The sequence below is a fragment of the Anser brachyrhynchus genome (assembly GCF_964034855.1).
Source record: "Anser brachyrhynchus genome assembly, chromosome: 21".
Taxonomy (NCBI): Eukaryota; Metazoa; Chordata; class Aves; order Anseriformes; family Anatidae; genus Anser; species Anser brachyrhynchus.
Window position 1 is genome coordinate 5131178 of NC_137714.1, and position 25971 is coordinate 5157148.

General features: G+C 43.3%; 1 protein-coding gene across 3 annotated transcripts; it reads right to left on the minus strand.

Annotated features, from left to right (window-relative positions):
- Positions 1–769: 769 nt before the first annotated feature.
- On the minus strand, positions 770–25971 carry SLC25A33 (solute carrier family 25 member 33). Of its 3 annotated transcripts, none has more exons than XM_080563691.1 (7): positions 25841–25971; positions 11269–11448; positions 7483–7560; positions 5944–6044; positions 3638–3704; positions 2014–2297; positions 770–1403 (listed from the first exon to the last, which is right to left on the minus strand). In XM_080563691.1, exons 2-7 carry the CDS (start codon positions 11313–11315, stop codon positions 1201–1203), a joined length of 780 nt encoding a protein of 259 aa, XP_080419817.1. In that variant the 5' UTR covers positions 11316–11448; positions 25841–25971; the 3' UTR covers positions 770–1200. The 3 variants fall into 3 exon arrangements, with proteins under 3 accessions (XP_080419817.1, XP_080419815.1, XP_080419816.1); XM_080563689.1 differs by lacking the exon at positions 25841–25971 and adding an exon at positions 20305–20463; XM_080563690.1 differs by lacking the exon at positions 25841–25971 and adding an exon at positions 14740–16162.

Below are 25971 nucleotides of genomic sequence, written 5' to 3' on the forward strand. Positions count from 1 at the left end.
TAACTGAAAAGTAAGAACTCTGTCATGACTACTGCTGAAGAATACCCCCTTGATAACGTGCCTTTGATGGGGAAGGCAGATATTTATATGAAACTTGAGCACTGTTCCAGCAGCTGCGCTAGACTGGCAGATCCTTCTTATTTCCTTCAATAAAAAATCAAGTAATTATAAAGAAAATATTTACACAGGCTCTATATTTTTTTGGCGTTAACTCCACTGACATGTCTGTGAGATAACCACCAGAAGCACTGCTCTACAAAGACATCAAACAAAGAGGGACTTGTTCCTGAACGTCATGTTATAAAGCAGAATCCAGAGCTGCAATCATAGTCTATAGTGTTTGGGACCTATCTTCTCTTCCACTCTCCAGACCCCTAGCACTGAAGTATAAGGAAAATTCAACACAAAAAAGCCTCACAGTAGCGAAAGGCTTACGTCAAGATACACGACTAAGTTAGTGCATCTCGTGGAATCTCTGCAGGTCAGCCAGCCCGCAAACACCGGCTGTCCTTAAGCTCTCAGTCCTTCACAAAAGCAAGGTCTAAAAGCAGTCAGTCAGGACAGATCGGTTGACACACAGTAGCACTCAGGTGCACCCAGTACTGTAAATAATTACATTTTACTAAAGAGCCTCCCACAATCTTATTCCAGCAACACTGCCAGTGTAAGTGGCTTTTCTGAGATGCTGGTGTGACACTTGAACACCTCAGAATGTTCACACAGCAACAAATGATGCACCATGAATAAAACAGAAGACCTCTCAAAGTTATTTGGGCATTAGGTTATTTTAGTACTAAAAAGTGACATGACATTAGTGGTAGGAAGACCAACTTTCAAACCAGTTCTTCAGTTTTAATACAGTTTTAATGAACATCAGTCCAAGAGATCACTTGATGGTACGAGGTACATTCCTTGACCACAATGGCTGTGCTTAAGGAAAAGGACAAACATAAATTAAATAGTGTAATTTAATTTAGTAGCTGTTTAATTATCATTAAGTTAAAAAAAAAAAGTTATAATTAACTATTAACGTTAATGACTCAAGACCTTTCAGAAAGCATGAATCCAAAAGGAAAATATCCAGCAGGTGATCACAGACTCGTAGCTCTTCCACCAGCACTGCCACCTGCAGCAGTCATAAAAGACTATTTGTTCAATGAAGAAATTGGTCTACAGTCTTTAACAGTAGTCTTGGCTCTGCTACTTTGCACGGTCTTCTAACAGATACACAATTAACTCATAGGTTGACAACACAATGGCTGTGTTTGGTATCTGTCGGATGAGCTGGGCAAAGAGTCCTCTATAGAAGGCAAGATAGCCTTCCTCACGTGCTACCAGACGTGCTGTCTGAATGAAAGTCTTGTATTTAGTGCCTTCTTCTCGCAGCCGTGTCCGTATAACCTCTGTAGAAAAGAGGGAGAGAGCCCAAAGTTAACGAGACTTAAACCTTTCCATTAAGAAACATGCCGAGACCAAGAAAGAATATGCAAGGCCCATGGGCATTAAAACCTTCCTGCATCCATCGCCTCCTAGCCAGTACTTCCAGACTGCCCTTCGGGCAAGAAGGAAAGTTAAAGATGACTTCCCCTCCATGTGGAATATATGGATTAGGTGCTTATTCAAGCTGCTACAGATCTAAAGGCTTTATTGATGCCCACCCACATAGCCAATATCGCTCTTTGTATATAACCATGACAACATTCACATTTATCCAAAAATACCTCTGTTCACCCCACAAGCGTTTCCCACACTTGGTTTGCATGCATGCATCCTTTTTCTGAGATCTTATTGCCTCATGTGTGAATTAAAATAACCAGACGACCAGAAAACCACGTAGCTAACTAGGAATAATGGGGCCAGAACTGGAAATGCCAATGCATATACACATGCTGCAGTAACATGCATTTGGCCATTCAAACAGCCAAGAATTTTACAACCCTAAAACCCAACATTTGCCTTGGATTAGAGGCGACAGCTGTTCTTCTGCAGTCATAAATGGAAAAGTTAACATACCATGTGGATAAGCAATACAAGAGGCACAGCCCTTGGAAACAGCAGCAGCAAACATCAGTCCAAAGAAGTTTGTGGAGTTCCTTTCGGTCCCATTAGTAGAAGAAGGGGGCAGCTGGACTTCCTTTAAGTGCTTTTTTAAACTTTCATAAATAGCAAAGCAGATTATGGTCTCAGAAATCCCAGCATAGGAGGCAGTCAGGCCTCTATAAAAGCCACGGATACCTTCTGTCTGGTAAACGTATCTAGCACACTGCAATGCATTCATTGGTTTTGAACCCCTGACTCTAAAAAACAAACAAAATAGAGAATATAATGAGCCTAGAATGACAAATAAGATTAAACAAAAACCCCACATCCTCATGGTTTTCAGTAGTTCCCCTAGCTATAGAAATGGTTCTGTACTAAGTTTTACGACAAAAACTCTTCTAGGAAAGCTGCACAGAGCAGGATTATCATGCTAGGAGTGCACACTTGGCTTTGCTAATTGACTAATACAGACTTGTAATAATTCCTGCAGCTCCAGTCCTATCCAGTCTGTGACAGTTCATGCCAATGCTTTAAAATACAACAAACATTGAGAACACGCTGCTTTGTATTAAGGTAGTAAATCCATTTAAAGCCATCTTCAGCAGGCCAAAAGACAGAGGTCTCCCACATCAGAAACGATCTTTCATTTTAAAGAGGCAGCATTCAGTTCAAAGGTGCCACCCTGTGAAGCACTAGAATTAAGGCTTATAAATTATTTATAAGTTGTGCAGTGCTAAAGGATCTTTCTTATCTCACCTAACCCATCCTTGCAGGAAAGAATTTCCATTCTAAGGAGTCATAAGTAGAGTCCCTCATTGCTTCAATATCCACCAGTGACTATGAATTGCTCAGCTAAAAGATATCACTGTCAAATTCCCTCTCTGCCCTCAGGAGGTACACTTAACAGTAATACAATGCTGAAAGAAGCAAGAGAACATTAAAGCACTGCAACAGATTCTTACTGCCTCTAGAATGTTTTATGAAACTAAACTAATCCTGCTTCATTAAACTTTAAAAACCATCACCCTTTCTGCTTACAGCTACCTAGCTGTGTACCAGTAACCTTGGTTTGTTGCAGTAACACACACATCTGCATGATCTGGGGCTGGCACAAGTGATGCTGCCAAGTGGGACACAGACTGCAACCTCGTGTTTGGCTTCCCACACAGGCTCTCTGACCTTTCCATGGCCTCCATTATTTCTGTTTCAAAGCACTTCAGTCCTTGACGTATTTAGCCTCAACATCAACCCCTGAGGTACAGAAGACTTTGTAAGCAGGGTCTGAGGGCAAGTTAATGCTATGCCCAAATTTACTCGACGTTTACAGTGGAACCAAAACCTGAATCGAACTCAGCACTGGAGGCAACTTTCACATCCCTCTCAGTAGTAACTGTATATCAAAATTGAAGTACAACACTCAAAACCTTAACCTTCAGCCTGATCAGGCAAAAGGATGGCAGCTGTAAAGGTGGGAGTCAGGGGAAAGAAAGATCAAGATCTACGAAGTCTGAAGGGCCATCAATAAAAGCATCTTAAGTTTCTCAGTTTTCCAGAGGCTCCCTTAGCCATCTAGCAGTATCCTATCTCTGTCACTTACTTCCGTTCCAGTTGCATTCTGGTTTTCACCATCCATATAGGATTCATCAGGGAATTTGTGACAAAGGCTGAAAAAGAAGAAAAACAAAGTATAGATGAATCCGGGCCAGTGTACTGCCATTGTTCATGCAAATATGAACCACATACATTGCACAGTGACACAGTCCTAGTGTCACAGCTGCAGAGGTTTCAAAAGACATGCAGGTGTGTGGCTTACAACCTGGCTCTTGCTAGAGAACTATCTATGTTCAACTTCAGAAGGTATCATTCAACGGCCTTGGAATTTCATATGGGCTCCTTCCTTTTTATACCTGTTCTAATATGTACTTCACATTCCTAAAGACTGCTGTAGGCAAGAAAGCTTACCAACTGGGTTTTGAAAAATAGATAAAAGGAAAACCTGTGGGGAACACACATGCATATTAGTCTTCTGCTTTCCCCAAGGCTCTAGGTGGTGCCATTGAGCCATCTCATTAACAAAAATCCACCCATAATTATGGGGTTAGTTTGGGAAAGATGTTTAATGATCCCTCTGGTGACCGATGCTTGAACTAGTGGGGCCCTTCCGCTCCACTGTTCCTCTGTTTGTCATATTTTTCTGATGACAACAAAATATTTTCCCATCCTGCGAGGAAAAATACAACAAACCAAAACAATTCAGCTAAAACAGTATCAAAGGTTTGATGATGTCTGTTAACTTTTTTTTTAAACTGTTTAGAAGCATTACTATAGCATTTCAGTTAGAAAAACATTTATCCCCACTTACTAAAAAAAAGTCTAGAAACATTTTAAAGCGTTGAACAGTAACACAGTTCCTCTGCAAATACATTAAGTTAGGAGCTAGCAAACTCCTGTGATCAAACTCCATGAAGTCTGCCTTTGGCTTCCTCCAAAAGCTGATTGTAGAATATTTCCAGTAACACTGAAAGGGTCACCATCCTTCAGAGACGAGGATCAGATAGATCATGCCGCTATTCACTGTTCTGTAGCTGCAATACTTGGTGCATGGCTTCAAGAAGCTCTTATTGAAAAAATCTTTAATTAAAAAGACAGCCAAGCATGTGTCTACATCAGTCTCATCCGCTTCAGTGATTTCTTAAAACCTCCCTCAACACTGAATGTGGACAAAGCATAGAAGTTCACAGACAGGAGAAATAAATAACACCGCTCTGACTCATTCACAGGGGTACTATGAAACCTACGGAAAGCGCTGTGCCAGCTGAGCATCGCTGTATTATCTCTTGGTATACTGGCACAAAAATCTGTGAAGGCCAAAGCAGAAGGATTTCCAGCTCCACCAATATGCTTTTAAAATGCCCTATTACTTCAGGCAGCATTCAATTTCTGAGCCTTGCTGGATGTAAGCGCCACAGGCTTGCACAGGTTACAAAGCAGATGACTGCCAGTTGACCGATACGTACAAACCATACATATAGATCCATCTATCTATTTATTAGGCTCTTCTGTGAAGTCTTACATGCCTCTTCTCTGCCCCCTCACATATGTAAGGATGACTTTTTGAAAAGGTGCTAAGGCTTCGTACAACTACATTACATAACAAACACATGCAATACCTTTGTTACAAACTCTTTAGATTGCACCGATACGTGGTTGTTAGAACCAGATTCTAGAGAAGAGCATATTTATCTTTTCAGTATGATTGTGAAACACCAATTTAAGTTCTTCAGAGAGTGTGTTCCTTAACAGTCTCCACAGCAAGCTTGCCAAGTACTCGTCTGTTTGTTTCCCAGAGAACGGGATGTTTCCAGCCTCACAGATTTTATTTTTAAATAGTCTCTGAACTTTGGCTCATTAGGAGTGCCTTTTACATACCTCTGTTTCATGAACTCGGTCACGTCTCCTGATCTCGCCCTTTTATGGAGATCAGTGCTAGATGTATTTCCTAGAAAGTATATCCTTCTACACCTAGTAATACATTCTAATATTTTCTGGCATATACAAGCACAAACTGCATGTATGTTTCAGAATGAGCCACATACTGCCTCTGAATTCATTTACATTATCAATCACAATTATCCACAGCCCTCAGTCCAGACCTGTCTATCTGCCCAGGTCCTGTACAGACTGAAAGTCCAGTCCCTGCCTGATTCTTTCCATTCACTTTCTAGTTACTGAGAGGGACAGAACACATCTTGAAGCAATAACAGCTTGCAATACATACTTTAAAAAATTAAAGTGCATCTCAGAGCCACGCAGATGCCAATGCAGACATTCCTGCTACTGCTGAGGGGCTGGACACTGGGGTATTGCTGCAGACCATACGGAAGATGAATTACAAACACTTACCTGCAGAACCCGCAGAACAGATGTGCACAATATTGCTGTTGGGTACGAAAATGCCATTAAATTGCTCTTTGGCTTTGGAGTAGCATGCAAAATAGACAGCTCTGTGGGGAAAAAAAAACAGGAGAAGAAAATCTATGTGATACTCATGACATCAAGTTAGACATGTTGCTATTTTACCCCCTCTAGAAGAACAAGACTCTTTCTCCAAAGGGGCCTCCATACGACTGCTTCCATCTGCAAGTATGAAGACATTTTTTCTCCTTGCAACACAATGCCACTATCTGACTTATCAGCCACAAAGTAGAAATATTTCCCTTTCATACCAAGTCTGAGATGGGAGGCAACATGGTCTTGCAGATAAAGCAAGTTGGATTGAATCCTAACATCAGCTCTGGCATTAAATACCCTTTGCAACCTTGGGAAAGTCACATCCCTACTCTGAGCCTACGCCTTCCCTAAACTTGGTCAGAGCTACAGCCGCCTTAGCAGCACTTTGTACTTTAAACACTTAACCCTGGGCTGAAATGAAAAACAGTTTTACCCACCTGAAATCCCTACATAATGCATGCAAAAAGTAAAAACTCACAGCAAGATCTGCAACAGTCAGTGCTTTAATATTAGCTAGGCACAAGATCTTCAGCTCTGCCAAGCACGGGACAGTCATAGGTATGTGTGGAAACCAAACATTAGGTGCCTGCAAGGCTTCCAAATACAACCACTATAGGTAGTTTTGTTGTTACTGTTTAGAAAAGAGTGGGGGGACCTTTGGGGTTACGTGGCAGCTTTGCAAGTCCATCCCCCTGACCCTCAGCTGCAGTTTTTCATTTGAGAAGAATTTAGGCAGTCAAGGACCAGACAGGTATTCCTGTTTCACCTTGCACCTAGCTCCTACTCAGTGTCTGGGAAACACTTATATATTCACAGGGAAGTGGTAGGCCTTATTAGAAAAATTAAAATATTAACCCTGCAGATATTTCTACAGTACCTTCCCCTGTTTTCTAAAGTATAAAGTCATTGCAAAAGCCACATAAGTGACTTATTTAAACTACACCTTAATTTAAATTCTCCTTTAGTACTAGGCTAAAATATCCCCTGCCCCCCACTTTTTGTTTTTGAGGATAGCATCATAAACTAAGTTCCACTGATAACAGAAAGCACAGATCAAAAGAAGCAGCTAAGATACACACACACAAGTTTATAGAAGCCAGTAAAATACGAGAAACCTGTCAGATCCAGGTTTCATTTTTAGAAAGACAGGTACTGACTTTCATACCATTTCATCACTTTTTAGAAGAGGATATGAATACTGATGAGAAGCAAGTTCTGGATACATTTAGTGATTGATACATGTAACTGAAAGTGTCATCCAAGTATAAAGCAAATTTTAAAAATTATTTGCTGGCATATGCACGTCTGATACTCTTAAAAAATCTCAGCTTACAGATGGGAGAATTTTCTGACCTATTCTTCTCGATCACAGACTACAACATTCGGGTCGGTGCCTTAAACGTGTCTTTTAGCAAAAGTTTAACTATTTACCTTGATGGTGCAACTCCAACCAAGTTTGGACCCAGACCTCGGAAGAGCGACCTTGGTCCTTCTTTTTCCAGAATTGACCTTAAAATAAAAACAAACGGGAAAAAAATGGGTAGTATTTGGGTTAAAAGTTACATTTCTTGTTCTGGCAGGTGGTCAAAAGAACTGTGCTAAAGAAATAAGTATTAGTTGTGAACCTGTTAGCTCTCAAGCTACACAACAGACTTGAAAATTAGCAGAATTATAGACTCCTGGATAAAAGCCACTGTGCTGTAAAACTTCAGTGTTATACAGACCAATGCGTGTTGTATGACAGAAGGTTATAATTTCCATTCTTTGAAAGCTGTCAGGAACTGAATTAAATAGTTTCATGGAGAATCCAATGCTAGTTGACTCTGATGAATACAGAATATTTTTGGCATTTTCTGTATCTAAGCAATTTAAGCAGCTCAGGAGTTTGTTGCCTGTATAGAGACATGGGAAAAAAAAAAAAAAGCCCTCTTCCCTTTCACAATTAGCTAGTCATGATTTTTTTCCCCAGAGTGAAAGCTGAATGCAGCACCATATTACAAGCTATGTCTCCCCAGGCAGTTCAGGGTAACTGTTCTGGTTCTGAGGACATTCTAAAGAGTTCACAGCATCCTTCCAAAGGAAACACCAAGCACAGAGGTACTCCTGTGCATCACTGCCACACTCATGACCCGGTCTAAAGCAGGAAAACAACCAAATGATGTTTTCCTGCAATTCTGCAGTTGCTCCCGTCCAGGTTTCCAAAGCCATTTTCACCCATTTCCCCACACATCTCAGAAGGCATGTTCAAACTGGGCAGCTTCCTCAGCAGCTGTCAAGTTCTGTACAATACCTTGCTCAGGTGCCTCATTAAAAAAAGAGCTAACCTTACACAAATCTTTGCACTATTAACAGGAGACACATTCACAAGGAACACTCTGACAGCCAAACACTAGGAAACAGCCAAGTGTTCACCAGTGACAGCCAGGTACGGTCCAGTAACCATCGGGATGTCAGTGCACAATCTGCTAGGCGGCAGCTCTCCACTTGAACTAAAGGCCCATCATGTGAAAACCATGCAATAAAATCCAGATAACACCAGGATCCAGGGGTAGTTCACATGCACCTGTTTGAAATGTCCATTTTTCAGAGTTTGCTTTCTAGGTCATTAGCACTGTTGGGAACGTTCCCCACAGGGTCCAAAAACAAGCTCATTAGACAGAAGAAGACATAGGAGCTTCTGAAATGCTTTTTCTGCAGTGGAGTTGAACTTTCTGTGTAAACTCCAGGGCTGAGTGTCTCCAAGGAGACAGATCCACCAACTACTTGTTCTTTGTCACTTAACAGTCACGACTGCAGCTTCCAGCTGGGGTGACTCATCAGAATCTTAAATGGATTAGACAAAAACAGCCTGTCCTTCTGGAGTGCTTTCTATTCAGCAGCAGGCTTAACTTGCCCTCCTGAGTACCTACTTTCGTTCTATTTACAGCAGTTAAGGGGCCTTCATACTCAACACCTTTAACTCACAGACAGATTCTATATGTACGGCTCTGAAGGGCTGCTTCTTTAGCCAGATGGTTTTCCTAAAACAGAAAATTCAGTTCACATCCAATTTGGTCATGCACACATGACCAGGCTTGAGAAAGGGATGGAAGAGTAAAAGAGATCTAACTTCCTCCTCTTTCTTCATGCACTTGTGTTTTATCACAAAGACCACAATCAGTAGCGTTATCTGTACTTCATGGATACTGCCACCAAGGGAATGACAGAGCATGATTATTTTGCTCTCACTTCTTAATCCTCTGGGGTAAACAGGTGAAAAGCTTGGTGATACATGCAGCTGAGCAATTCCTGAAGTAAAATGAACTCAGGATCATAGTCACCAAATTTAATGAGCTTAATAAATATATTAAATGGTTGACTCAATTTTAACCCCCTTTTTTAACTCCCTAAAAGGAGGATCTCAGAGAAAGATGGGAAGAGGAGATAAATTGAGAGCCTCGTGCCTCTAAGTTACCACTTCCTTGAGTCAGAGCTCTCTCAAGTCCAATGCTGCAAGTCAAAAAAAAAGTAGAAAGGGAAAAAAAGAGTTGAAAATCGAAGGCAATTGGCACTGCTTTACACTTTCAGTCACGGATTGCTCTAGATTCACCTCTGAATATATGAAGTGTTTGGCACGGGAAAGAAGCACTGTTTACAACACAGAAACTCAAGTCCCAGAATGACTCTAGCCATCTAGTTCTGCAGAGAATTTGAGTGAGCACTGTACTGTTATATAACCGCGCAGCTTCTCCCCAGGCAACCTGCCAAGTGTGTTGGCCTTACAGAAATCATTCAACTTGTTTTGCTAGTCAAGTTAGCTATTTTCTTTGGCATTTCTACTACCTGATCTAAGCAGGACCTCCTCTGCATTGCCCCGTGGTGTGCCCAGTGATCCAAATGTGGCGTGCCTCAATGCATTTGCGTGAGGTCTGAACCAGTTATTGTGCTTTGATAGGAAATATAATAGTAGAGATTTGTCCTTCAGAGTTGCTGGTAAAATTAGTCAGCAGTTCTAAGCGACACGATTTTACATTTCATCTTCTTTATGAATACACATCTGAAAGGGGAACAGCTAGAGCATCAGCTGCTGCAATCCGAACCAAGAAAAGTGACTAATACAGGTGTTGACAGGATTGATGCACAATAATAATTAGCTGAAGCAACATACTAACAGCAAACAGAAGAGATCTCATTATGTCAGATACAGCTGAAGAAAAGGTAAGAGCTTCCAAAGCACCAAGTATATTTTGGCAAGACTTCTTTTGCAAAAAGTGCCCTTCCCTGACTCCTCTAAGTTTCAGTTACAGATCATCCACACAACAGAGCAGACAAGCACAGCTTAAAATATATGGGATCACAGAATTCTGGAGGTCATCTGGTTCAAATGGATGCTAAAAGCAGGGCAGGCTTCAAAGACGGATCAGGGGCTGGCATGAATCACTAAGTGCAGAGAATCAGAAACATCATTACAGCACTGCTCCATTAAGGAGGAGAAAAGGCTACAGGCTCTCACTTCTAAATGAAGTTTCGAAGAGAGTTCGTGACAGGAAAGGGCTGAATTAAAACTCACCATCAAACAGGTAAATAGCTTGGGCAGCAATAGAAACAAGGATCTCTCACCAGCCACTCAAAGCAAACTGGGAATGGCTCCAGGAAAGAAAGACAAGGAGTACACAACTCAAGTTCAGTCCTTCATTGTACCAGGAACTGGCCCCAGCTAATAAGGATTACCTGTTCCACTGCTCAAAGGAGATAATAAACATGACAATTCCCAATAACACACAACAACTACACTCTCTGTCATTCAAAATAATAATAAATAAGTAAACCTTTCATCCAGAATATTTTCTATGATAGTTCCTGCAAGCTAAACAGTATCAAAAGTTTGTGGCACGTCCTGTGTATTGATCCTTACAACGTAATAACTACCAAAAAGCTTCAATCTGAAGAGCTGACAAAAATAACACTTCCAGATACTTACTCAAATCAATTTGCTTCGGAAAGCTTCTGAGTGCTAGAAGCAAATTTCCGTGGAAGTTTAAAGGAATACTCAGGAAACTTATCTGTGTTTTTAAAAGAATAATTTATCTTTTGACTGTTGAATGCAAAAGCCCAACTGACCTGCATCCTCCCAGTGCAAATCTGAAGCAAATTTTGCATTCCTTGTTTGCACTGAGGAATCGAAACTCAGATCACTGGTGTCAATTATCATCGAAGGACCGCAGGAACAGTACTCACTTGAGAACGCTGAAGAGCCCAGGTGATACAGACGTTGGTCTAACCATTCCTTCACCACTGATGGTCCCCAGCTGGACTTGCGGGTAGTAGACAGCCCGGAAGGCTAGCTTTGAAGATTGGAGCCTAGTCTTTATTACTTCTAAGGGACAAGTAAAGATGGCACCAACTGTTCCTCCACATCTGTAAAACACAAATTTAAACAGAAGACAGAGTCAGTAAAACATGGCTGCACAGATACACTGAGTCACAAGAGCACTGAGTATAAGTATAAAAAAAATATAAAGACTCGACTTCACTTGCTTCATGCTGTGGACAAATATTAAGAAGCAGGGCAGTTTTTCCATCAGGGAAAGGGAGACAGTTCCCAAGCCCTGGAGGAGGGGAGAGAAGGTTGAGAAACACTTCTGATGACTAACGATGATCCCATGTAGTGATGAGGTTGGAGGGGTGAAACACAAAGACAATACCCAACCCCAACAAAAATCCATGACTGATCATCTGCTGGTGCCGGAGTCTGCCAGGACTTGGAATTCTGCCTGTAAAAACTTCAGAGGCACCCATGTTTCAGAGGTTGTGCTCCTTACACAGACACAGCCTTGGATGGATTTTTCCTACGGAAAGCAGGAATCTTGCAGATAAAAACAAGCAACTGGGGATTAGGACACTGTAGGCTGAAAACACAGCAATATAATCCTTCACCATTTCAGTACTTATGATCAAAACAGCTGCCTACAGAACTAGCAAAGAGAAAAATTATTGTAAATTAGGTCTTTTTAAAACAATGGATATCAACTTCTGGGGATACAGGAAGCTGCAAGGATGAGAGAGAGGGTGGAAAAACACAGTAACAGGGTTGCTGTTCTTTAGGCTACTAAAGATGAACAGAAATCCCAAAGTCTGCTAACATAAGCACAGAAATAATAGATATACACACATGTGTGCATGCAGTTATTATTATATATAACAACATAATAAAATAAACATACAATTTTATATATATATATATAAAAGAAAGATTCCATCCTGCAAAGATGACCCCTTACATTCGAGGTATCTAACAACCAACCTCATTTGAAAACAAACTCAGCAGGGGGCAGAAAGAATGGAAATTATGGTTTTAATAAGGACATTTAACTTGGTTTGCCCACTTGTGACACTTGCAACTTGTTATCCAGCCCTTATCACTGTCTCACTCCATTTGTTTTCCTATTCTGGGGCTTTTTCTCCCTCTTTCTTTAAGGCATGTCTTCTCCCTATAATTGGGTAATACTAGAACTGAAAACCAAGCTTCCAGCCACCAGCAACCTGCTGTTACAAACTCTCCTAATTCACACTCTGGACATAGAGACCTACTGTAAAAAATCAGTTTCGAGACATAATAGAAAATAATCAAATTTGAAACAGTACTGAGAATTTCCAGCACAGAGCTTTTACTTACCCCAGGGCTAACTGCTCTTTACCTTAGAGTTTCAACAAACCACATGTTCTGCATGACATTATGCAAGTTCCAAAACCTCTCCCGTTACACCTTTCCCAAAAAGGGAGGCTAAGGTTGCCAGTGCAGATCACACATCAGCTTGTTGTTACTGAGATCTGTTGATATCTGAATGTTCCAGCACAATGATGGAAAAGCAGCCATGACTTTTATCACTGGTGCAAAAACGCTACAAAGATCTTCTTGGAATCAAACCAGTCCTGGATATCATTGCTGTTCGCTGCCATTGCCATACAGGGGAGCAAAAGCTGGAAGTTCCCAATGTTAGCAAACTGGCTGAATCAAAGAGTTGGCGGTTCACTGCATGAAAACAACGCGCTGTGCTTCATGTTCTGCCACAAAAGCCCGAGGAGCAATGCTGGAGCCACCTGTTCCCTTGCTCCAAAAGCCCACGCTCTCATCTTTCTGTAGTCAGTGTGGCTCAGAAAAAGCCTACTGGGCCAACCACACAGAGTGCACAAGACCCTATTTCCATCCATCACCTTGAAAATGACTTGTCAAACCATTTCTCTCTCCACCTCTGTTGCTCTTTTGTTTTTGAAAGTCCCTTCTGTCAAACTTCACAGTTAAAAACAATTCTGAGGATGGCTAAAAAGCACTCTAAGTTTTATTAATCTAACAACTTGGGATGTAGGAAGACAACTCAAGAGTTCAGTTTTTTTCAAGGGCATTTACTACAACTGATCATATTGACAAAGAAATATTTTCTTTATTTACACAAGTTTCAAAGTATGTTATTCCTTCAAAAACCTGTGTTTAGACTTTCCTTAGAAAACAGCATGAGTCAATAACTTAATTTTCTTTGATGTCAATGTCAAACTAAGTAGCTTTCCCATGAGAGGGCGAACAAGAAAAAAATCCCGTCCTTTGACTTGTACTTAAAAAAGCATTACTTGCTAGAGTCACAAGAACTTTGCATGAGTAAGTTTAGGAACAGAGAACTACAAAATGACACAAATAAAGGTGAAAACGGCATTGAAAGACTGGCAGAGAAATTCCAGCTGCGGATACATTTAGTTTAGAAATGCTTTATCTGGTGCCACTTACTCTGCTTGCTGAAATAGTGTGTCTTACATCAAAATATAACAGTTCTTTGCCAAACCCTAAAGACCCTGGATTCTAAATGCCATGCTTCTCAGATACAAACATCCAACAGAAGAAACTGTTGTCACCCAGCCTGACAATCTCATTTAACAGCAACACTTCAATAAGTTTTTCCTTTAACTTCTTGCTTCTTCCTCTTCCCTGATGAAAGGGGAAAACTTGGCTGGAACTAGGGACAATCTATACATTCAGAGTGAAAGACAGTGTAAAGAAAAGATTTGCCTTCATCCCGTTAAATCACTTAAGCTTTGATTGATGAATACAGACACAAAGGTGTTTATGGGATGAGGTACAGAGCAGCTGCAGTGGTGTCACTTGGATCAAGAATGGCAGTGTTCACGGAGACCTTATCAGGTCTCTGATTATTTTGTGTACTGAACCAGGGCTTGGACACGAGCCTTTTGGTCTGTCAATACCACTCTGGGGGACATGGCTTCAGCTTATCTGTCCCTGTTTTGTTAGATGCGTCTCATGTTGCTCACGTGCTGTAACCTAGATCTCGGGGGAAACAGAAGGGCCAGGAGCAGTTTCTCCTGCAAAACTTTTCCTGTTCCCATAGTTAGGACTTGAAGCGGGAAATGTTTTGAGGATACCTCTTGCAGATCCACACTGCCACCATCCCTACTACGTATATCCCACACAGATGCAAGCATTATAATTAACACCCCAATAATCAACATCCTCAAAAAATGGCAAATCTGAGGGAGGTCGATGAAAATAATTTGATTTCTTTCATTCTCAGTTCATCTACCAATGACCCTACTGTGTTTTCCATCCTTGTTTATTTCACATTTATGAACATTAAAACAATGCTTTCACAGTAACACCTGATAAATTCAGAACACAAATTCCACGTCCTGTCTCTGACCTACCAGCTGCTCGGTCTAGAGTGACACCTTGCCATGCGGTTCTTCAACCTCTCTGGCATGTTCTCTCCTTCATCAGCTGTCTTGCCTTCCTGGCCTGCTCCTTGCCTTCCATCCTTTAAGTTCGATAATCCAGTTAATTTATGCAGCCTTTAATATTTAAGTACTTCTGGGAACGTATATGTAATCCTCCAATACTCAGCACAATGAATTAGTATCTGCATCATGAGTTTTAACAGCTCAGAGTTAATGTTGTCAGCGTGACATTTCAGAAAAAAGCGTTACCTAACAGAGCAATTCTCAGAATGTCAATAGCGTGCACACGTTATATCCCAAATATAAATAGAGCATATAGTTCAAGTCAGGACTTTGATGCATTAGACATCTTGTACAGATGAGCTGATTTTCCTCCACACGGAATTTTTTTTGCATCATATCCTGGTGTTGCTCTATTCCCTGGAAAGATGGCTGAAAATAACATGCTGTGCATAAAAGAAACACTTTGTACTCCTAGGGTGTTCCAAATGCCTTCATCTGGGAAGAAAGGAAAAACACCAACCAGCCTTCCCCAGCTACATAAACAGCCCTAAACCCTGACAGATTCAACTATGAATATGCAGCGAGGTAAATGTGATTTGGGAGGATCTAAAGCTGCAATCGAGGCAATACCTTCAAGTCTTCATCCTGATTAGGCTGAGGTTTTTAATGATACACCAGCGCGGAACTACAGATCTGGAGATGACGAGCAGTGTTCACTGCACCAGCATCTAGCAAAAAGCTCAGCAACGCCTAAAAAATGCCCTTAGTGGAAGGGAGAAACCTCCTCAGGAACAAAAAACCATGGTACACTCTTCTCGAGTCACGTGGCAAGCATTGAATGAGAGGTTCCCAGCTCTGCTCTGCATGCAGCACAGGTACGCAGCCCTCTCCAGCGCGCGCCACCCAGCAATTCATCAGCCCTGGCCCGTTGCATACTGCCAGAAAAACAGCGTTTGTCCTTCAGGCTACAAATACCTCCTCTGGCTACAGGATTGCCAGGCATATATTGCCACTGGAGCAGGAGAATGCGATTCTCTGCTTTTGTCATGTCCAAACAAAGAAATTAAGGAAAGCGCGGTTCATATCCTCGGGCCAAGAGTTAAGTGTTTATGGAGATATATCCTGTGCTATACATTAAGACCTGCAGAAAAAAAAATATTTGCTTCCATAAACAGAAAACATTCTGTTTAAAAACCATGCCAAGAATGTTAATCTCAAAATCCAATTACGACTTCTCTTGCTGCCAGCTTTCTATTTTTACAAAGCCCACCCCCAATATATCACTGACTTGCATATGAAATCAACTCCCAGCGCCCACTAGCACAATCGATACAGATGATGCCAAGGATCTTAATTAAGAGCAGGGCTTATTTCATCCGTCCTAAATTTAATCACTGAGCAATAGTCCTAATATGAATAACCGGACGTCATGCTCGATGTTAAAGATTTGAAAATTAAAAAGCAAGAAAAAAGCATCCAAACCTTCAACGATCCTTCAGTAGAGAGGCACAGACTTCACCAAGGTTGCAAGGAAAGCTGATTGCCTGGTTAGAGGAGTCGTAACTCCTAACTCAGTCTGACAACATCGGGGAGTACCTCCTCCTCTGGCCACTGCTCTCACCATACAGAGCAGCTAATTTTTGGTGGCCAGGAGTCAACTGAAACACAAGAGGAGAATTAGTGCAAACTGTCTGGCAGCTATACTTAACGGGCCACCTTAAGAACCAGGTTGACAACCACAATTCAGCTCACGCCTCGTGGATTACACTACATACTGCTTCAAACCTCAAAACACAGCTTGAAAATCATCTGGTGCTACTGTCTGGACCCCTCCGATGGATGCAGGACTCTGTCCCAGTGAATTCAGTGGCACGACCAGTGCTTAACACTTCACTGCACTAACACTGCATCTGTTTTCCTGGTTGTTGACAGAGGATCGTGTCTGTGAAGGCAGATCAAGGAGATCTCAAGGTGAGCAGCATATTCACAGCCAGTGCTACACAAGTTTTCCCCGAGACTGTACTTGCGATAGGAATTTCATTTTGTTTTTCTCAAGCATGCCACATGGTCTAGCATGAAATGCACAGCACAAACAGCAGGGCAGGTTGCATCTTTGATATTTCAGTATTGCATCATCAAGACTGTAAGCAAAACAAACTCCTGCATTCTCAGAAGCCGTAGGAAAGCCAACTTCAAAGCAATACAGACTGTTCTTCACGCCCCAGTTTTCAGATATTAAGCATTCAACGTATTTCCAGCTAACAAGGCTGTCATCAGGTGTGAATATTCTTGCAAGCACTTACTGCGTTCCTCAGGCTGATGCACTGTTAATGAATTATATAAAGCACATGAAAACCTAAACTAGATAAAGGACTGGAAGAGAGTGAATCTCTCTATGAAGTCTAGGTCTGTCCTGGACCACACGCAGCACAACAGACGTCCTTCGGGTGAAGACTGCTTCTGTCCATTTTACACATGGAAACAATATCTCCCAAATGGTTCGTTAGCAGTAGTACATCGCGTAACAATCAACATCTGTGGGAGCTGTATATAGCGCCGTACCCATAACTCATGTGGTTACTACTCTGAGGAGCAGCTTTACGCTAGTTCTGTTATTTGTGCTTTACACTCTCACAAACTGAGGTCAACCCCAACACTTCAAACAAGAATCTCAGTGACCTCATGCATTAAACACCCCTTGGCGCAACTGAGACAATCCACGTATGCATGTGAAGACAGGTGTCAATGTCTTCAAAGCAGCTTCCTATTATCGGTCTTTCCAAAGTATCTTCCAGCTCTTTTCCAGGTGGCTTAAGAAGGCTTTAGGATCTCAGGTTGCTTTCAGAGCAGCAAGGGAGTTACAGACTCAGGCCTCAATACCAAGACAGAAAAAGTCACAAACATGGTTATATTCACAGAGCACAGTTTCCCCATCTTGAATAAAACTGCTCAAGAAGAGACATCACAGAGAGCTTCTATGAAATCAAGGTAAGAAGTTTGTTCCTAGCTTTTTCAGGTATTCTGCCAGTTCTGTGAAAATCTCTGCAGCCTCTAAATATCACTTGCTAGAATCCCTGTAGTAAACAGAATTATTCCAGCTGGAGAGACAACATGGAGTCACCTCTGCTGAAGCCTGAGCCAAGCTTTGTCCCCAAACAAAAACAAGCAAGAACTCCACTGACTTCAGCAGGGAAGGAAGAACCCAGACTTGTAAACATGCTTACATCTGTTGTGCAACTTAAGCATCATTCTGTTTGTTGCTTCTGAAATCTTCCCTGCCCTCAGAGACATTTTCCCATCAACATCCCAAGACCTTTTGGTTTGCTGTTATTAATGTAAGCCTTAAAAGGAAGGAACAGAAATAAGAGGAAGCCAAGAACTGTCTGCCTGTAAGTAAGTCGGCCTGCTTTTCTGTGCAGACATAAGGGTGTTGTATTACATCTCCTCAGCATCTGACACACCGCCGCATACTCACCTTCGCAAGAAGCTAACATAATACCAATAATAAATCTCTAACAACATTATTTTAAGTGAATGAGCTTCATCTGCAGAAAATATTTCACAACAGAACAAAGCTTAGCATCTTACACAATTTATAAAGCATTCAGAGCTTCCAACACGTTCTGCTGGAGGAGGTAATTTTATCCAAGGACCTGGTTGTGCAGGAACTCCACAGCACAATACAACCCATTTATTAAGGCTGAATAGGATTCTAACAGAAAGTGTAAATGCAAAGGTATTGGAAAGATCAATTACTCAGAGACTATTGCTCGAAGATAAACACAGTAATAATTCTAAAATTCCAAAACTGAATACCTTGCGTGACGGTTTGAAACTCACATTCATTTTCTTGCTCCACCCAGTGAGCCCCAGAAGTCTGCATTTCTTACTTGAAAAGCAGACGTAATAGCATTAGTAGACACATACAGAATACATGAGCTCAGGGCCTTGAACAGGGAACCGCTCTGAAATAAACTCTTTTGGGATGGTGGGTGGGAAGGTAACATATTATACACACGTACCCTTATTTGTATAGGGCAAACACTTCAGCATAAGCTGGTGCACAAGAAGAGAAACTGAATTTGCTGTCTCATTTTCCCTTCTGTAACATCACAGCCAGATAAGTGATAGTGCACTTTTCGGTGCCACTTTAAATAAGAAGCTATTTTTCAAAGGCCTGCATACCCTACAAGGCCATCTCTCTCCTCCATGCTATATTTTCATCACTGCTTTAAAAATGGATCACTCTTACAACACACAGGTCAGGAGGATATTCTCTGTTGTGCTTCCATTCTTTCCTTCCATACGCCATCAAAAACAGCTTGGACCTAATGGCTTTCTAGGTATACTGCAGAAACTGTTTATTAGGATCCTTGGAGAAGGTGGTGGGTACACTAAATGACTAAAGAAGATGCTGAACATCCATTGCTAGATTAAAACACCAGTGAGTTTAAAATTCCTCTTTATTTATTGTGCAAGGAGTTATGTGAGGACACCTAGAGTTCTGGAGAGGCATTGTTACTACCCAAACTAGTTGCATGTGTACATCCAGCTCCCATTTCTGACACAGCCTCCAGGCACTGGTCTAATACAAAGAGGGGGAAAAAGAAACAGGGGGAGAGAATATTTACAACAATACATAATAGTTGAGCCAGCAGGAGGGCCGTGTCTCTTCAAAACTCAGAAAAACTGGTTTTAATATTCGTATTAAATGAATTTACTGCTCCATGCACGTCAGAGGAGACTGAAGTTTAGCAACAGAAGAAACAATGGTGTACTATTAAACAGATTAAACCCAACAATAGGTTTCATGGGGGCTTCCTAACTGTTGTCAGCTGGCAGTCACTACAGAGTATCCCACTACTTAAGTCTAAATAACTGAAAAAGAAAAAGGGATTTTTCATAAGGACAGAAGTACATGGAACAGCAATTACGAGCTGTATATTAGGTGACTGTTTATTTACTTTACACCATAAAATGATCTTACAGGACTACAATTAAAACTCACGTGGTACATTATTTTACACGGGTTGGTTTTCATTTTCGTTTGTTTGTTTTAAGCCTCACACAACAAAAATAAGCAGTTGACAACTCCTTGAAAGAGCCTGAAGCGGCCCAGCAGGCCACCCACGAGTACCAGGACCTTCTCTCCCTTTTTAATACTTCCTTGTCGGCACAACCACACGGACCAAGAATCACAGAGCCGGGGCTCTGTGGCCATCCCCAGAGCTCATTAACAGAGCTCATTAACGCCCTGCAGACACCCCCATGCCGCACAAAACCACGCTGCGGCCCACTCCGCGGCCCCCAGCTCCCACCCGCCGCAGCGGGGCCAGCCGTGAGGGCAGCACCAGCCCAAATTACGGCTTTTTGTTAATTAACCGCCGGCCGGGCGGCCGCGCGCCCTCAGGCGGCCCCGCTCCGGCCCCCCCTAACGGCTGCCGCCTCCCTCAGGGGGCCGTCAGCGCCCCTGGGCCCTTCCCCGCCCGGCATGGCCTCGGCGGGAGCGGCCGCCCGGTGCCCTGCACTCACCCCCCGGCGAAGAGGTGCAGCAGGGTGTTCTCCTGAGGGGCGCCCGCCATGCCGCCGGCGGTCCCGGTGCCGGTGCCGCCGCCTCAGGATCCGGCTGGGCGGGCGCTCAGCAAAGGAGGCCGGGCCGCGGCACGCACGAGATGGCGGCGGGCGGCGCCTCACGGCGGCGGTGCCGGCCCGCCCCGGCCCGCCTCGCGGCTCAGGCCGCCCTCCCAAGTGCCTAAGGTTTCCCCAGTGCCCGAGGATTCCCGAAATGTCACAGATCCACAGAGTCACGGAACGGTTGTGGTTGGAAGGGACCTCTGGAGATCATCCAGTCCAACCGCAGGCCGAGCGGGGTCACCCAGAGCACGCAGGATGGCATCCAGGCGGGTTCTGGGTATCTCCAGAGAAGGAGACTCCACAATCTCTCTAGGCAACTGTTCCAGGGCTCTGTCACCCTCACAATAAAGAAGTGCCCCCTCATATTGCGCTGGAACACCCCGTGTTTCAGTTTGTGTCCACTGCCTCTTGTCCTGTTGCCAGGCTCCACTGAGAAGAGTCTGGCCCCATCCTCTTGACACGCTTCCTTAAATTATTTATACACATTGCTAAGATCCCCTCTCAGCCTTCTCTTCTCCAAGCTAAACAGGCCCAGCTCTCTCAGCCTGTCCTTGTACAACAGGTGCTCCAGTCCTCTAATCCTCTTATTAGCCCTCTGCTGGACTCACTCCAGGAGCTCCATGTCCCTCTTGGACTGGGGAGACCAGAACTGGCCACAAAACTCCAGGTGTGGCCTCACCAGGGCTGAGTAGAGGGGGAAGCTCTTTTGGTTTTGTGTTAATATCAGGAACTGAGGAAACACCCCAGTTATTTCACTAGACACACAAAAAATGAAAGCTCTGTTAGTGTATTCAAAACCTGCAGCTTTCCTCCAGTCCTTTGAATGGCCTGGGGGAAAGCTCAGATGCTCGCAGTGCTGGGCAAGTGATCCGCTGGGTGTTTCTGAGAGGTGGCTTGACACTGAGCTTTAGCAGGCTTTATATTCAAGGGGCACATGACATCGAGCTTTTAAAATTTGCACTCCCCTAAAGTCAGTGGAAGACCTTTGGCCCAGTGCAATGATTTACACTCATCTGTAGGATAGATGCCATCAATTTATATGCTGTGGATTAATTTCACGGCCAGGACTTTTAGGAATGTCTGGCTTTTTACATTAAAGCTAAAATCCTGGGAAAAAGATTAACATGTACAAAAAGACCCTTGGTCTGCACATTTTCCATATGCACAAGTTTTCTATTATCATGACAACGGGCTTGAACGAACAGCCTCCTAGTTTGAATTCAGATCCAGACATGAACCTCATGCCTCCCGTATGGCACAGGCCAAAATTCCCAATCTTCAAATTGTTGGAAGCTGGGGTTTGAAGGCTGGGTGTGCACACTCCCAGAGCTTAGGCTTCAGCCTACTTGGAGGAAAACGTGGCTTAAGGGTTAAAACCAAGAAGTGGAGCAGTACCTGGGTCCCCACTGGGGGCAGTGCTGTTGGTGTGGGCCTTCTTGGATCCTCAGTCTTGAAAGAACTGTCCTAGACCTTTCTGGTTTTGAGGTGCTGATGATGAACCCCAAGGCGCTATAAAGAACGTTTACCTTTAAGAGTTCTTGTGTGGTGGCTGGAGGGTAATGATTTACTGAAGCAGAATCAGTCTAGCAGACAGGGGTGATGGGATCCCTAGTCTACAGCATTTGTTGAGACTAAGGAATGAATACAGCATTAAGTGCAAATAGGATCTGAGGCAATGTTACAGCTCTGGCCACCTGGTTCCCATGCAAGCCAGAATCCCAAGGATCCCAAGCTGTCATCAAGATTCTGTAAAGTTACTCTTTGTAATGATGTAGAATTTACATCAGAGATCCATACATCGACATGGATTTGGTAGCTGTTAATATAGAGAGGAAGCTGGTCCTGTGAAATGGTGAGATAACTGAAGAGCTTTCTTTCAAGTGTAATCCCAACAGATCATGAAAATTAATCAAAGAATAGAAAGATCTGTAGAGTAGATGACTCAGAAGAGAGCTGGTACCCTTTGCAGGGTTATTGGAAGTCGGATGACTCTTTTAACACCTCTCTTTTGTTTGCTGGTGGTAGTGATTCAGCCACCATGTGATATTTGGAGGCCCACCTTGTTTGTAGTGTCTCTTCCCAGCCAATAAAACCACTGACCTTATCACAATGACAAAAGCATCCGGGTAGGTATATGGATTGAGAAAGCACACCTAGGCACCTGATAACATCAACATGACCAGAACTGGCTGTAAGGGCTCCTTTGCTAAGACTTCCTGCGAAATGCAAGTGGCGCACATTCACACGCAAGTAGATAAGGGTTTGCATAAGCACACATATATACCAGTGAAAGCTGGGCCCAGTGTTCTTTACATCTACAAACTACAAATGCACAAAGGCAGGAGCACCAGCCTTTCCTATTCATGCACACAAAGCACTTATGCTTACATACACAAACAGGGATAGAGCTTGGCCAAGCATTTTCCTACATGCCCAACCACAAGAGCTCTCCCCACAACAAAACCGGTTTTGAGCCCCAGTTTCATGCTCCCAGTCCCACAGAAACAAAGCAGCCCTTCTCACAGTACATGTACAAACACTTGTCCGTGGGTAGCTGTGAGGTGGCAGGAGGTTATTTCTAACCCACCAGCAAATTCAGGAAAACATTTCCTAGGTCAAATGGGTCGGTTAAGCCTGGGGAGGTGGCAGGCAGTCTCTTACAGCATGGAACCAGGATGCTGGACCTGAGTGACAGAAGAAAATCTACTTCAGGCAGAGGGGAGAAGGGAGAAATTGCTCTTAATGAACAACAGTGAATGAGGTGTAGGAAAGGTCAGCTGTTTTAGGGTCACAGAGAAGCGGGGGAAGCCGATCCTGCAGAATGCGCACGTGGGACGGGTGCCCTTTCCCTCAGCTTGTTTTGTTCTATTGCTGTTCCCTTGCTCTTTCCCTGCCCTTATGCTGCGCACACCGAGGAATCTCTTGCAGCTGTCAGTTGGTAACTGGGCAGTGGGCTCGTCTGCAAGGCAGAAGGCCAGACAAGAGCAGGAGCAGCTGCCAGACCGGAGGGAAGCGTCAGCGCTCTTGTCTTGGGCGGCAGCCCACGCAGGGGGTGTGCGGGAGGCGTAGGCTCTAGACAGCCACTCATCGACCAGCTTCCCAGAAAACCCTCTGCACAAGGGTTTCTAGCAGGGCTGCCTGTGCCCTGAGACCTGGGCAAGGATGTGGCCAGAGCTGAGCTGTTTTTAAATGCAGCCATTTCGAGGCAGTTCACTGGCTGGCATGGTGGGGTCACGCATGCAGGAGGGAGGTCAGGTCGCTCCTCTCAGCATTAAAGCTGTAGGGCCTCATTTCCATTTCCTCTGTTTCTGTGTGAGCGAGGCTGAGGTGGGATACATGAAAGTCAGCAAACGTTATACTGTTCATAACATTTGGTCCAATGTATGCTCTGCATCCCATGGACCCTTATAAATGCAAAGACGAGTAGCTACAGAAAATATCCAGGGCAGCCAGCAGCGCAGTGCTTCCCTGTCTGCCTGCCATGTGAAATTTATCAGGTCTAGAAAGTCTTCTTTAGTTACTCAGCTCTTACAGAGCCATCTTCCCTCATTTTATGCCCTTTCATACTGCCAGAGACATACAGCAGCCTTTGAGGCTTGGTGCTTGAGCTCTCATAATTCATGTAGAAGCAATTTAAGGGACATCTGTCTCCTGCTGCCCATGGGAGCAGAAGAACTGACTACGAGTTGGCTCCTCGGCCATTGTCTCTATCGCCCAGCACAGCAATGTAGGTGTCTAGATTCCAGCTTAGTTTAACACATTTCAGCAGCTCACATAGGGTGTTTTAGGCAAGTACCAAGACCATCTACCAGTGAACACTTCCCTAGGTTAGCACTTTCTGCTTAGTTCTCTATTTGCTATTAGGTATGCAAACACATATCCCAAATTTATCCCCACTAAGAATCTTTAGTAGCAAGTTACAAGATACTGGGAGTTCTTACAAAGACAGTAAAGCAATTACAGGCAAGGCTACTTATGGACAGCACTGCCTGTAATGAATAGTAATTAAATAGGAGGACTCTACACAAACACAGAATCATAATCATAGAATATCCCAAGTTGGAAGGGACCCACAAGGAGTCCAACTCCTCGCTCCCCACAGGACCACCCAAATAGCAAATCATACTTCTCAGAGCATTGCCCAAATATTTCTTGAACTCCAACAGGCTCAGTGCTGTGACCGTGTCCCCGGGGAGTCTGTTCCCATTCCCAGCCACCTACTTATTAAATAATCTTTTCCTACCATCCAACCCGAACCTCCCCTGACGCAGCTTCATGCCATTCCCTCAGGCTCTATATTGCTGGTCATCAGAGGGATGAGACCAGCACCTCCCCTGTAACGCCATACTGGTTGGATCCAGTATTTTGATTAAAACTTTGTTTTTTCACCTGATGGTTGGTCTGCTGTACAGGCATTTTTTAAAGTACAGATGTGTTCACAGAGCCCCCTGGTGGAAGTACCATTTAGGAGCACAGATTTTTTATTTATTTTTTTTCTTCCAGGACATCATTATCAGCTTCTGAAAATGATATAAATTATGGTGGTAAAAGTATTCTTCCATCACCAGACCCGAATTTAGCAGGGTCTTTGCTAGTCTATCTAGGTGAATGACAGCTTATGGTTTTCCATTTTACTTGGTGGTAAACTGTCTTTGTGAAATTCACTCTTACCCTATTTACCATTGCCAGCAGCAAAGTGGAAGCAGTAAAAGACACTAATCTAATTGTCTTGCCAAGCTCATTAAGGAGTCTGTTAATACAGTTCTGGCTAGGTGCCTTGACTGAGCGGCTTGAATGTGTGCAAAGCTGCAAGTGAAGCCTGTTTACCTGGGGACCATTGCCACCCAACTTAACAGCTACATGTTACTGGCAGCTGTATTGAGCACATGAGGCTCCAGACATTTCTGCCATGTATTTCTGCATTGGCTAGAAACTTATTCCTGGAGCACAGTTCAGCCGAATTGATGCTAGTAGGCCAGAGGAGGTATAAATTTCCTGGAGCAACATATAAGCTAAATTTGTACATTATTCCTTAGCCTGGAACGCTTGTCTACCTTCTGGACTAAAGAATAATTGCAGCTGTGCTTTCCTCTAGTTCTCATTCCCCAGCAGAGAGCACTGTAAGACCAATGTTAGAAGCAGAGCCACCTTAGGGCAGTGAGAAGTTAGGCATATAAGATTGATCTTTAACAGATCCTGTGTGTTTTCTCTGCCTGCACCTCCAGTTTTGCCTATATATGCCTATCATCCTGTCTGGACACTTTGAAGACACCCTGTCTTGTGGCTCTTGTTCCTGTCCATGAAACACATCTCAAAGGGGAAATCAGTCCTAAAAAGCTCAGGTGGCCATAACTTTTTCTGAAGCCCTAGAAAAGAAAGCCATAAATACTGTCTGAGCATCTTGCTGTTTTGACCAGGACAGCAAAAATATTACCTGCTTCCTGGCTGCCATCACCTTTACTTTCGTTTTCCTTTGCCAGGCGGAATGAGAGGTATGTTGGCTTGCATCTGCTTGCCTCAACAGCTGTACCGATGGTGTGCACAGGAGCTGGCTCTCCTTCTCCA